This window comes from Archocentrus centrarchus, chromosome 5, assembly GCF_007364275.1.
Source record: "Archocentrus centrarchus isolate MPI-CPG fArcCen1 chromosome 5, fArcCen1, whole genome shotgun sequence".
NCBI classification, from domain to species: domain Eukaryota; kingdom Metazoa; phylum Chordata; class Actinopteri; order Cichliformes; family Cichlidae; genus Archocentrus; species Archocentrus centrarchus.
Window position 1 is genome coordinate 14248049 of NC_044350.1, and position 14478 is coordinate 14262526.

The 14478-nt window shown below is 43.6% G+C and overlaps 1 protein-coding gene across 1 annotated transcript in view; it reads right to left on the bottom strand.

Annotated features, from left to right (window-relative positions):
* The window catches only part of foxp4 (forkhead box P4), a 91245-nt gene that overhangs the window by 25022 nt on the left and 51745 nt on the right, over positions 1–14478 (bottom strand). Inside the window, exons 4-5 of the mRNA XM_030729484.1 lie at positions 5858–5980; positions 1359–1466 (exon numbers count right to left, since the gene is read on the bottom strand). Coding sequence (XP_030585344.1) covers positions 1359–1466; positions 5858–5980 — 231 coding nt within the window. The remainder of the gene's footprint in view (positions 1–1358; positions 1467–5857; positions 5981–14478) is intronic.

Here is a 14478-nt window from a genome sequence, read left to right on the forward strand (position 1 = left end):
AAAAGGCCTCCTTTAGTATAACAACCTGGCTAACTGATTACTACTCTGACCAGTTTTATATGTTCAGAAAAAATATGAACTGTTACTGCAACCTGTAATCTTACAAACAATATACAAAAATAATGAATGGCTCAATATTGCACGACATCTATTTTAACAGGATAACTGAGGGAAAAAACTAAAAAAGGTGCTTTGGTTGTGAATGATGCTCCTTACAGCAACTGAAAAACACCTACCGCTGCAAGTGGCCTATAAGTCACATGACTTGTATGCATCGCTGTAGGGAGGCAGATTCCCTCAGGTGTGTGTGTGTGTTTGTGCAGTGAACCATCACGCATCAAGCCTTTCTCTCTCTCTCTGCATGTATGTGTCGCTGTATGACCAGTGTTGGCACTTGTCTAGTTGTTACAGGACAACAAACCTGAAAACTGGGACAGTGGCAGAGCGAAGGGAGAAAGGGAAAGCTTTTCAGACACCCTCGCAACATGCGAGTCAACCACAACTGGTTTGCTTTGGTCACGGTCGAGTTGGTTGACCGCTGTCGGTGAGGAGTTTGTGGGTTGGGCTCTACCCGCTGGGAGAGGGGGAGAAATCTAGGATGTGTCTCCTCATGCGTTTATCAGAAAAGCCTCATGAGGTTCTTCTTCTCAGATCTGTCTCCTGCATTGTCCTGAACATCTTTGGAAGTTTTTGGCTAATGATCATACACGCAGTACAGTCAAATATAAATAGGCATATACCCACAACCTCCAGTACCCATAGGATATGACAGTAATAGTGTCTCATCGATTCAGATTCTCTTTGTTGTGCCATGATGTGATCCTAGTTGATCCTCTGTTATCCTACTGTAACACAGCTGTGGTTAAACTTGGTACAGTGTGTGTGTGTGTGTGTGTGTGAGAGAGAGCGAGACAGAGAAATGAAGGCAGACTCTTAGTGTTGGTGGGGTTAATTGACAATTAAAGAGTGGCAGACCCCTCCTACAGAGAGATTTCCCCTCAGTCTTAGAGCTGAAGGCAGGCAAATGAATGCTTTGGCAGGGTAGCATTTGGCCTAGCACAGCACTCCTTCACTGCCTCAACATGGCATGCGGGTGGAAAAAAAAAAATGAAAACCCATATTTACTAATCCGTAAGAATGACAAACATGTACATGCATCCATAAACTAGACAACAGGATGAAGAGAAGAGCGAAAGAAGAAAAAGAGAGCTGTATGTGTCCTACATTCTATACATCAGATCCTCTATTTTTTCCCCCCTTCTGGTTTTCTCCCATGTCACCCACTTTTACTGCTTTTAAGAGTACTTGTGTACTTCAGAGTGTACTTGAGCTGAGTGAGTGTGTTTGGTTAAGTTCACCTCTTTTGCTGCTTGCTTCCCAGCCTGCTGCTGCTGCTGCTGCTGTTGCTGCTGAGTCAGAAGCTGGAGATGTAACTGCTCCTGCTGCTTCTTATAATACTCCTGTAACTGGAGACAGACGCAGAAAGGGGGGGGGGGGGGGGGTGATGTGATGTGAAGGGGGAAGAGGTGGGGGAGAAGAAACATGAGGCCACTGAGTCACAACACACTTTGTAAAAGCCTCAACAATGCTACATATTTCCAACAGTGAAATGACCCAATATAGTCAAGACACTGCAACTTGAATAGGAGTTGCAAGGAATGCAGTTGCTTTTGATTCCTCTCCTTGCAGTGAAGGCCGCAGTTTATTGTTGTGGTGGTGTGTGGTTTATTGACAAACCACATGCAACAAGCAAACACAGGCCTCACAAAGCCTGCTGAAGTATTGCACTGAGCTGTTAGTGTGTTTCAAGCTGTGTAGCAAGGTAATTGTATACGTCAAGCTAACCGCCACTGCTGGATTATTCACTGGGTTCAAGTTCGGTTATAGAAAGATCTGAATGCAACGCAGTGTAAGACACATAAGCAACAGCACAGAAATACACCTGAATGCACTGTGCATGATATTGAATTGCACTATGCATTGCAATATAATGCACTATGCATGCATTATATTGCAATGCACAAATAAATCCAAAGGTTTGAGGTGAGTGCTGGTGGCTGGCACACAATCCTTACATACACACACTAGATCTCCAGCCTGCAAGACTGAACAGGACTGTTCTAAACCTGCAGAGAAAAATGCACATGAAGATATTCAGTTATGATATAGTTTGAGGCATCTCTGACTATTTAGTGATGTGCTGTCATAAAACACCTGCTGGGTCCGTGTGTGTGTGTGTGTGTGTCAGTGCTTGTGAAAGCCTACACTGTTCTGCTAAGGGTTATGAGTCACTGAATCTTATATACCCTGTTTTTAGACCACATGCAGATAAGAGGTATGCCTCTAGGTTATAAATGGTTATTTAAAATTTATCCAGCCACTTTTTTTTTTTTTTTGGTTACTGACAGCCTACTGTAGATATAAGTGATTGCTCTACTTTTATACCTTTAGATTTAGTGTGCTGCCTTTGATACCGTCAGTCATAGTATCCTCTTACATCACGTAGGGCTTTGGTAGGAAACAAAGGTTTGGTTTTTAGCTTACTAGCCTCAAACCTCTACAACCAAATCTTTTCTTTCACTCTGGCGAACTAAACATCTTCAGCGGCTCAGTTGAGTTGTGGAGTCCCTCAAGTCTCCATTTGTTTGCCCCCTTCTCTTTTCTATAGACATGCTGCCTCTCGGCAAGGTTGTTCAAAGTCATAATATGTATTAACATTTCTACACAGACAGATATAAATATCATTAAAACCCACGTCCTGCGTCCTAGGAGCCTTGCAAATCTCACTGCTTGATTCTCTGATATGAAATCCTGTTTGTTCCGAAATCTCTTTATATTTAATAATGATGAGTCTGGGGTTATTTTTTTTATATATTTTTTTCTTTTTTCTATTTAGTCTCCCAAATACCATCAGCTCTATTGGGGCTAACCTTGGGAGTCTGTGAAATACTATGAGATGGGCTGGGCTAGGACTCTTATTTGTGATGCCAACCTCTGTTTTTATTATCAAGACAAAAAGGTTGTTTAGTCTAGGTTCTTTCAGCTCAAAGTTATCTGGAAAATTAGGTTATTTCTATCAATTGCTCATATACAAAAAGGTCTACATGCACAAGCTGTTCTCAGCCTGATGAATGGATCCCCTTGCCAGGATATGAGCAAGTGCTCCATCCACCATTTCCAATTCATCATCCCTGTTAGAGCCCCTACACCACTGAACTTTCCTCCAACTGAGCTCAGACACAGTAAAGCTGTTTTTATGTATTAACTGTGGGCAATATCGTGAGAATCAGGCGAGGACATTATTGACATTTGTCCTTTTTCACATTTAGCATGCAACGGGACACAACAGTCTGTTTATCATGTGTCCTTCTTGCTTGATAAACTCCATTTGGTTTAAGTCAAGGTGCTGCCTGAGTAGGGTGTGCAGGAGGGACGATACAGGACTATTTCCTGCCCTATTCACACACTGGCACCATCACACATCGCACTCACTTTGTAGCTGTATGATCTGACTGCTTTGGACGTATCTGTTCTCAAATGTGAAAGGTTCAGATCTTCATAAAACTTCTCTCTTTGAGAGAGCTTTTCAAAAATGTTTGATAGCTTTTTATTTATACTTTTTCATTCCTATTTATTTGCTTTTACTCATTTCATTGTCTATACTTCCCATGTACTCTGACCCTTTTGTTTCATTCTTTTTTGTAAGCCAAACACACACACACACACCTACACACACACACACACACACCTACACACACACACACACACACACACACACACACACACACACACACACACACACACACACACACACACACACACACACACACACACACACACACACACAGAGGATCTGACTGGCCACAGCTTGTCTGTTTGTTTGAGTTTGTAATCATTAATTTACCCAGGAAGCTCCATTAAGATTATAATCTTGCTGAGAGTAGAGCAAGGCTGACAGGAAAACTCACACTGGCCACAGTGTGTGTTAGTCTTTGTTAGTCTGTGTGTGGGTTATCCTCCTGAGAACAGCTTGTACATGTGTCCGTCTGCAGTTTGTCTTTGTTTCATGGTGCATCAAATGTTCAAAGAGGCTTTTCAGCAGAGAATGACTTCACAGCACAGCAGTTGCTTCGGTCTCTCATCCGTCTGACCCCACAGTGAACAGACTACACACCACTGCCCATCCTCACCACACACACTATGAAATGTAATGCTCCTTTTGTGGAAAGCTGTTTTAAATTTTCCAGTTTCAATCTTATCCCAGACATAGTTTCATTTTAGCATAATTTACTGTGCTTGCTACCACGATGTTCCTTCTTGTCCTTAATTTATTTTAAATGCGGGACTCATTCCTTCTTGCTGCTCTTTCTTTCTTTTCCATCTGTCTTTCTTCTCTTTTATCGCTCCTTAGGCGGAGTTAATCTCTCTTTTCCGCGTCACTAGCCCTGATCGCCTCATAATCACACAGACAAATGCATATGCAAGCACACACACGCATGCACGCACGCACACACGCACACACACACACACACACACTTGGCTGGAGAGTGGTGAGTTGAGGGAATAATTAAGTGATAATTAAGGTCTTTTTAATGATTTGATTCAGTGGCTCTGTGCATTAAGAGTATGTGTAAGTGAGGCACTCACCTCTCCAGCCTATTACCATGACCTTGACTTTAGTGAACACACTAAAGAAAAGCAGAACAACTGTAGCATAAGTAAAGTAAAGGTTAGACGAAACTTAAAGGTTAAAACACGCACAAACATATATACAAAATCCACAAATCAATGCCTGTACAAAAACACAACTGCTTTGTAGCAGTGGGCTGTAAAACTTACTAACACACTCTTACACAATGTACGATTGCCATGGGGATATGAAATTTAATGCTCCAGTGAGTGATATGTTGGTTGATTGTTCCTTGTATATGTGTGTGTGTGTGTGTGTGTGTGTAATACTGCCTGATTTGCAGATATACACTAAGTGCGGAGTCCATACTGTGGTTAATTAAGTGGGAGAGCAATGTTAAACTCAGTGGTTTTATTAGTGATGCCGTGAGTGAGTGTGCATTATCATCCCCCTTTCCCCGCGCCGTCTCCTTTTTTCCTCGTTACAGGGAAAAAAAAGAGCTGGTGAAGAGCTTCTTAGCCATCTGCATGTCTGTTTATAGAAAGCCACCACATTTCACGTTTCCATTATGATACATGTTGTCAGATCTTCCCGCTGCAATTTATACATGCCTAAAGCTACCACTTCTTATTAAATCTACTGTCTGCTCTGGCTTTGCCTGTGTTGAGTTTTCTTGATATCCCCTACTAAGCAATTACTTCTCTATCCCCACACTGTTAGCAGTCATGTTCGCAGCCTTTAAGAGTGTTTGCTTGTGCAGGTAGCAGGTCATGGGTTGGTGCGGCCAAGTATTTGACAAATGTGTTGCAGATGAAGAGTGTTTATTGGTTTGTGTCGACATGGCAACTCCTCTATCACCTGCCGGGCATCAGCACACTCCTTAATCACTATGATTCACAGGCTGATGCCAAAAAGTGTGTGTGTGTGTTTGTGTGTATTGGTGTGTTCTTGCCTTCCTGCGGGTGGGAGCGTGCCCTGTCTCCAAACAACAATGCTAAAGAAGAGGCAGTTGCAATGACAATGTGTGTATGAGTAGAAATGTGGACGCGTGTTTATCTTCAAAGATCTTAGAGCGTTGAATGAGATACAATTGCATCCATTGTGAGTCACCGGCTACTAAAACAGACACATCCGAACATGTCAACCTGGGACTGGGTCCAGATAAAGAGTGTGTGTGTGTGTGTGTGTGTGTGTGTGCGTGTGTGTGTGAGACAATCTGTGACTTACCTGCTGTAGCATGAGAGCCTGCTGTTGCTGCAGCAAGGCCTGAAGCTGAGGGGGGGACAGGATCTGTTGCATCTGCTGGGGAGTGATCATCTGTGGACTCATCATGGCCATAGACACAGGGACCTAAAGACAGCACAGAGGCACACATACATTATAAATTATTAACACACCTAGATAATGTCATGCAGAAGTAGGATAAGTCAGCCATTTAAGCTAAGTTAAGCTTTGTGTCAAAAGGCAGAGCCAGCACAGCAAACCTTAAGCATGACTGTGCCTGCACCTGAATTCCCCATTGAAAGGCAGTTACACAGTATGCTGGTATAGACAGGTAAGCTGGAGAGTTAGCCTGTCTCTTATTCTCTGCTGTCAGTTACCGCTAAGAAAAGCTGGCAACATCAGTCAAAAATCAACAGATAGCTGCAATAAAACACACGTAGACTGTTGACACATTTCTACACAAAGCTGGCACTATTAAAAACTATTTCTGTGGCAAAATTCAAAGATAAAAGGACAGATATGCAATCTCCCTATAAAAAACTAAAATCTTATCTGCTTTTATAAACACATGATTACGACTGCCTGCGATTCTCTTTCCTCACAGTCAAGCCTGGCTAAGAAGAAAGGAAAAACAAAGTGGATATCTGATGAGATGAATATCTCATGATAGCGCTGCAGGCTGCTGAAGAAAGTGAAAGTGAGAGAGAGGAGAGGGAGAGCAACATGATGATTTTTTGTAGATTGTGTTGTGCAAGCACTCTTAATGCACATGCATTGTACACAGAGATGTGCAGAGATGGTAATCTGATGACAAACACGGCAAAACTGAAAACAAACTTACCACATGAATTTGAAACGGAGACAAACATGCGCATGCATAAATGCAGACACAATATATGAAAAACCACACCAACAATCCTGCTGACAAAGCAAATTTTGTGTTTATCCACTGTGCCAACAACTGCAGTTAATCATTGCAGCTAATAGATGAGAAACTAAGATATTTAGGTAGCTGGGACGAGGGTTCTGTGGGGTGGGGGTGCATTTGAGAACTGATCTTTTTCTCTGGTTGTAGACTGAGTTATAACAGCCTCTTCCTTCACTGCCTGCACGTCAATAAAATATAATGTTTTCTCAATACACATAACATTTGTATGGAGATATTTTAATAACTCTGGTAAGATATTATGACCATTTCACAGGAAAATGAACTAATTGGCCATTAAACCATTTTCACTTCTTGGTTTATATATTATTAATCCATCTCTTGGTCAACTGTACACGTGTGTGTTTGTGTGTGTGTGTGTGTGTGTGTGTGTGTGTGTGTGTGTGTGTGTGTGTGTGTGTGTGTGTGTGTGTGTGTGTGTGTGTGTGTACAGCTCCCAGCTCACTTCAGTCTATCTACTCACCACCTGACGGGATGGCAGGTATAGAGGGTGGAAGTGGGTGAGCTGTCAGTGGTAAATTAAATCTGCAAAGAGCTAATTTGACTTTGTAAACAAGACTGGCCATAAAAAAACACTTCAATCCCACCTGTTCTCTGGCTTTTTTTTTTCTTTATTTGGTACTCACAGTGTCACCAGACTTTGCCCATGCCTTTATCAAACCAGGCTTTCCTAATTAAGGACACTTTGAACTGCACATAATGAAGAAAGGATGGAGGCTCGGTAGGGGGAGGGCAGGGCACAGGTGAATCTGGGCTACATAAGCAGAAGAGTTGTGTTGCGATAAGAAAGTGCAGTTGTGCAAGGGTGTGTGTGTGTGTGTGTGTGTGTGTGTGTGTGTGTGTGTGTGTGTGTGTGTGTGTGTGTGTGTGTGTGCAAGCTGAGAGGAAGGGAGGAGAAGAAGATGAAAAGACGGAGTCAGAAGGGGATGAGCGAGGGAAATGGTGGTGTTGTGGCAGTTGGTAAAGGAATAGGCAAAGAAGATGGGGGAGGTGGAATAGTGAGTAAGATGGGGGCGGTGATGGGTGCCGCTTGGCGTCATGCCAGCTTGCCCCCGCCGCTGGGCCTTGTCATTCTAAGCTGCCAAATGAAAAGCTGTAATTAATTGCTCTTGTGCATCCCATTCTTCCTCCCTGACAACTCATACACTCTATTTTATACACACCGCCATCGACATTTTCAAGTCACAGGCGTAATAATTACTGGAGATATAGCACCTTTCTGTGTGTTGGCTGACGTTCTGACGCCAGAACCGAATGTGCGTTCCTGTGTACAAGTGCAGATATACTGTACTGTATGTGTGCGTAAATGTGGGCGAAGGTGTGCGTGTGTGCGCGCGAACGTGCGTGTGTTTAAGGCTGAACGTGTGTGTGGCAGGCTGAATGCTGAGTAGTTAAGGTTTGACGCCATTAATTGCCCCTATAATCTAATATCACAAAGCGTGGTGATTATGGGGCATGCGTTGCCACCGCCATACGACACCGCCAGCCTGAGAGCGCCGCCACAAAACAAAAGCCTCGCCATTAGCGATTTGACGGGCCAGGACAAAAGCGCCTCACAATGCAGAATTATATTTTCATTCGGCTTTGTCTCTCCTGGTGAATGATTTCTCCCCTTTCATTGGACTGTGAATAGGGAGAGTCTGAAAAGCCAGGCGATTTGAAGTCAGCCATTTATTAAATGCATTTAATTTTTTTCCGCTGTCGTCCATTTTTTTTTTCATGTTGCATGTTAATTTAAAAGAGAGAGATGTGCGGTAGATTAGTCGGAGAGAGAGGTGAAGCTCAGAGGAAGTGAGTGGAAGAGAAAGTGGAGAAAGAAGGATACCATCCACACAGAGCAAGAAAGGGAGGAAGATAGGGAGGAATGAAAAAAGAAATGGAGATGTGAAAAATTGAGGTGTGTGTAAGAAAGGAACACTGCCAAGTAGGTTTTTTTTTTTAAAGAAGAAAGTGTGGCCTCGAGATTCACACAGTGAAGATGCATATGCACAAACATGCTCAAAAGTCCAACCATGACCAAAGCCAAGATTTCAGAAATCTAAGCTGTCGCTCCGATCACTTACATGTAAGAATCAGTCATTAGTAGAGGCATACACACACACACACACACACACACACACACACACACACACACACACACACTGTGGAGAGGGTCAGCAGCTGACAGAGGTCAACCCCTGCCATGGAAAGAGGGAACTTGGGGAGATGGAGCGAAGAGGAGAGAAACAGGAGACAGCCCTGTCGTTTACAGAGAGTGGAGGAGTAATTAGAGGGGTTGTTTGAAGAGGGAGTTTAACTGATTAACAAAGGAAGAGAGGGAGCAAGGGAGCGCCTGAAAGATGGGAAGAACGGGGAGAAAGGCATAAAGTCCCAAAGGAGTGTAGAGAGAGAAATAGGGGAATGTAACTTGCATTTCAATGAGGCTCTATCCCCCTCTCCTCTCCTCCCTTGATGACTTTTCATTCTAACAAGGAGGAAAAGCCTTTCACCACTTTCCATGATGAAACCTTTGGAAGATGCGAAGGATGGCTATCTGATATTAAACCAGCACACAGCCAGAGGGAATAGGCTCAGTGCAGCTCGCAATATTGTTTACAGAGAAGAATGCTAGGTAAACGACTGCATCGTCTCTAATATGGGAGAGAACTTTGGACTTTAGAGTTCACGTTCCCAACTGAGATCTTTGACTGCATTAAATACACTCATACAAATTTCTAAAGTGTGCTTATTTACCAGAATGATCACCCTTAAAATATACAAGGACAGCTTTTCTGGGCTATGACACAAGTCCTTATATTCAGAGAAACAAAGAGATCGTGTTGACAGTTTATAAAAGGATAACTGTACCCTCAGCACCTACCCCAGAGCTTCACAAGGAGATAAAAGTATTTCTACAGTTATTCAGCTCATGCTGGCTCAAAAATGTGAAGCCACCACATGTATCTCAGTGTGTGAGTGATGGCAGTGAGTGGTGAGAAGAAAGGAGGCTATAATCAGAATCTAAACAGGCTCTCACTCTAAATGATGCAGCTCCTGCCTCTGGGTCTATGGGGACACACAGGAGAGAGGGATAATTGAAAAAATGACAAGGAGAGAGCAGGAGGAAAAGAGAGAGAGGCTGACACAGACCTCCTCTCCTCCTCCTCTTCACCCCTCCTGTTGGTGGGAGCAAACCCCAGTGCTGTTTATCCTTGTCACTGAGCATTACCACCTCACCCTGGAAGGGGAGGGCTGCCTTTCTGTCTCCCCTCCCTGTCACACACACACGCCCACACACCTACCCACACATACACAGACATACAGGTGCATAAAGCTTTTGGAATCTGGTTTGTGTCAGCGCAACTAAACAAAACTTAGCAAAGAGAAATATGAGTACGAGATAAAAGGGTGCCTTTGGCCGCCAAAGTTTCTCTTGAGAAAATAAAAGTCATAAAGTTTCAGGTGGACCTACAAAAACCCTCCACTGGTCCTCATTTCCGTCACTCTCCCTCGTGTCACTCTCCCTGTGGCTTTCCTGTAGGTCTCCCAAGGTGCCCGAGCCCGCTGCTGCCTCAGTCCGTATCGGCACACCTCAGGGACTGGCGGCTGTCCTTGCGAGACGGGACAACTGCGTCACCCACCACTTTCAGTTTAAGGAATTTCACTGTTAGAAGGTGAACTTAAAAAAAAAAATCTATGTTGCACAAAGTTTCTAGAGTTAATGAGTAATTAGGATTTTAGGAGTGCATGGCAGTGGATGTAGTTTTTCTTCTTTTTACTTTTTTTGCGTCAGTATGTTTTATTCTTAATTAAAAAAACATTTTTATTATTTTTCCAAGGATGCAAGTCTGCATCTGTATAAACCTTTGCCTTCTTTTGGTCTTAATCTATAATACTATAACATTTCCATGATGTGTTTTACTAGCATCTTTAAATTAATAAAAAAGCATCAAAAGAGAAGTGATGGCACGTCTCGTGCCTCATCTGCCTGAACAGTGCCAAAAGGTCGACAAATCACTTCACCTCTTAGAAAAAGAAACAGAGCATTGTGCTCTTTTTTTTGGCACATGGCAACTGTGTTTGCATGTGTTTCAACACTGTGCAGCTTCTTTATGTGTATAGGTTTTAACGGTGTAAGGTGACGGCTCTCGTTTCTTGTTGGTTCAGGATTTGTTTATTCACCAGCTATCATCTCTATCGCTCCTTCCATCTTTCGGTCCTTCCAGGTAAACAGCCTGTCTGTGCTCATCATGCCAAGAATTGAGAGGAGAGCTTGGGGTTGGTGAGTGGAGATTTTTTTTTTTTTGGGGGGGGGGGGGGGGGGGGGGGGGGGGGGTTAAGAGGGAAAAGAGAGAAGCAGAAGAGAAAAGCATTTGAGGGAAGAGAGAAGTAGAAGGAGTGCCTACTGTGCTGAGAGTGTTGTTTAGAACTCGGGGCCAGGGCCTCCGCTGAAAGTAAAAGGGCCTCATTGTGTGTGGTGAGTACCCCTCCTCCAGCTAATCTGCAGTGGAGCTAGGGGCCACATTACTCTGAGAGAAACTGATGAGAGAAGCCAGGTGAGGGTGAGGATGATACGGACATCTTACATCTCCAAACTTCAATCCTTTTTTTGTTTGTTTATTTTGCTGAGTAATGTTTCTGCCTGTGTCTCTATGAACAATGTAGATAAGCTAAACAGTGGTCTTTATTAAAATAAATAATAAATTACACACACACACACACACACACACACACACACACACACACACAAACACACACGTGCCTTAGGTTTAAGAATATGTCTTTTACAGCAAACAGGGAAGAAGATGAGAAGTGTAGCAAGTAGATGTTGAAGCTGGGATTTGCCCTGTGCTCAGTGGCCATGCACGCTTTGACTCTCATACTCATGTACAAACAGTATGTGCACTGTATGTGGAGGCATATAAAACATAGCTTTCTCTGGCAGGGGCTAGACAAATGAAAAAGAGAAAAAAAAAACTTGAGAGAGGACAGTGAAAGACCAGTAAGTTCAAGTGGATAACCCCCCCGCCCCGCCCCTCCCCCAGGCTCTCCTCCTCCTCCTCCGCTGCCTCCCTCCATCTAACGCCCCAGTGCTCCAGAATAAAAATGACAACACATTTCCAGAAACACACGCACAGACACACACACACTCCGGGCACTTCATTGGGAAGTGTGAGAGGCCGTTATCGACCATATTTCATTACTGATTTCACTCATGTTTCAAATCACAAAATAAGAGTTTCACACTTCAGTGGCCAGACCCAAACCTTTCCTTTCCATCCTTCTCGTCTGTCTGTCCACCCCTCTGACCAGAGCCAAGGCCAATCTACTGGCTGCTCAGCCTCCTCTCATACACCCTTCGCAAACTGTCAGGATCCCATACTACCCCCCCAACACACACACACACAAACCCACGCTAAACTGCACACAAATACGTGCACACACAGCCACAATTCCCCCCACATCAAATAAGAGAAACTGCCAACTAAGCACTTTCATTGAGTGGACAAAAGAAGTGCTTTGGGAAAAACACTTTGAAAGGAAATAAAAGAGAATGAAAGAAGGAACTGCTTCAATTCTGCAGACTCTAGGGGGCCAAACACTCATCTTTCCAAGTACTTTTGTTGATTAGTTAAAAGACTTCAAGCCCCCCCTCCCTCAATCCTTATGTTTAGTTTTCAACAAATCTACAATATACGTAGCAGCTCAAATAAGGCAAGGGGGAAATTGTTTGGCAACGTAAAGAAAAATATAGTGACTTAATATTGTAAAACTGATAAAAAAAAAAAAGTAGCTGCAGTCATATAAAATCTCGACTCGACGAGTGCCATGACTCAGTTTTCTCCTCATGTGTCTCCTGTGTGGCTCCTTCTTTGCCTCATCCCACTGGGCTGGTGTCAGACCTCTCCAGAGAGCAGAGAGCCAAGCTAATTAACATATCTCTAATGAGTCTTTTCATTTTTTTCCTAATTAAACGAGCTCCTCAATAATACACGAAAACGGGACACCGCGCTATTCAATTACATACGTATGGGCCACAGCCAAGCACGTGCGTTAATCTGTATGTGTGCATGCCAAGTACCAGTTTGCAAAGTGTGCCAGGCGTGTGTCTGCCAAACGGTGCATATGTTTCTGCTTGTGCCCACCCGGAGTATAAGTGTCTGCCAAGTGTGTCCATTGTAGAGAAGGTGTGGCAGGTCACGGATGCTTGCGACGTATCACGCTGGGTAATCCGCCAATTGCCACTCTGTCTGCCAACTGTGCCCACCAGTTCTCTCAGTAACACTTGTGCCGCAACCAATTAAGGTAACTGTGGTCAATTATGTCCAACACCTACTACAAACACACATCTAAAGTGTGAAATTATCCAAATTCCACAGAGGGTAAGATATCTTTCGAGTGTAATTTAGTCCAGTGGAAGGAAAGCAGACTGTGCTTGCATGCACAGTCTGTCTACATTCCTAACTGAGAATGCTTTGATATGTAACATTTGAGAACAAGGTTTATTTTAACAGAGGTGGCAACATCATAAACACAACTTGTACAATCTAGTTGTTCAACTGTCAGACTGTCAATTAAAAAGCTACAATTCCCAACCATCGTTATCACGTATCATTTCTTTCCCTTTCATGAACCAGTTGTTACTAAACTACTATCTAATAAATAATCAATTGTTAAAATGTTTTCTTCTTTTTAGCAACTGCAGCTGCAATTGTGTTGCACACAATCGATTTCTCCTACCACTGCTTGTCTAGAGACTCGCGCTATTGTTGAGTTTTTCCTGAACGTGACATGACAGTGTGACACACACACACGTGCGCACACAGACACACGCACACACACACGCACACACAAAGTGTACTGATACCATCTCGCACATCCAGCCAAACACAGAGACCATCTCTGAGCAACCAATCAAAAAGCAGATACAATCTGAGAGTTTCTTTTGCTCTCTGCTCAGATCCTCCCCTCTATTATAAATAAAGAAAAGAATAGAAATATGATGGGGAAGGCGTGGGGGCATAGGATGTGGTGGGTGGGTAATGGGGGGTGGGGGTGGGGTTGTCAAGCGCAGACCAAGGCTTCTCCAGAGAAGTCAAGACACGAAAGGAAGTCTTCACGCTCACCCTGTCTGCCTCTGCAGTTCTCCCTCGGAGAGAAGGGAAAAATCTAATTATCGAGCTCCTAAAGATCTCATTATTGGCTGAGACTCATTTGCATGTGTGAGAGCAGCCCAGCAGGAACCAACCTGAGGACGGCCATTTTGTGGCTGATGTGAGCCACTGTGCCACTGCACAGTCGCTTAATGCCACCTTTAGAAATGTCCAGATTAAATGTCTACCTTCGCTCACTCCATCATTCACTTCACCTTGTCTGCGGCCGGTGGATGATTGTTTCAATTAAAGAAACTGAGCGCAGTTGCCGAGATTTAAAGGTGATCATAAAGCTGGAAATGACAGTGATTAAGAGATGTCTACCCGCCTCCTTAAACAGCCTGATTTATTGTGAACTCTGATAAACAACTTCAACGCTGAAGCTACACACAGGTACATGAACAACTGGCTTATACTTTGTGCTGTGGTGTTTGTGACTGGAAGGAGTCTGGCAAAAACACACACACACACACACACACACACACACAAATGTAAATCTATGTGTGTGTGTGTGTGTGTGTGTGTGTTGGCAGGATGTGTGGGGC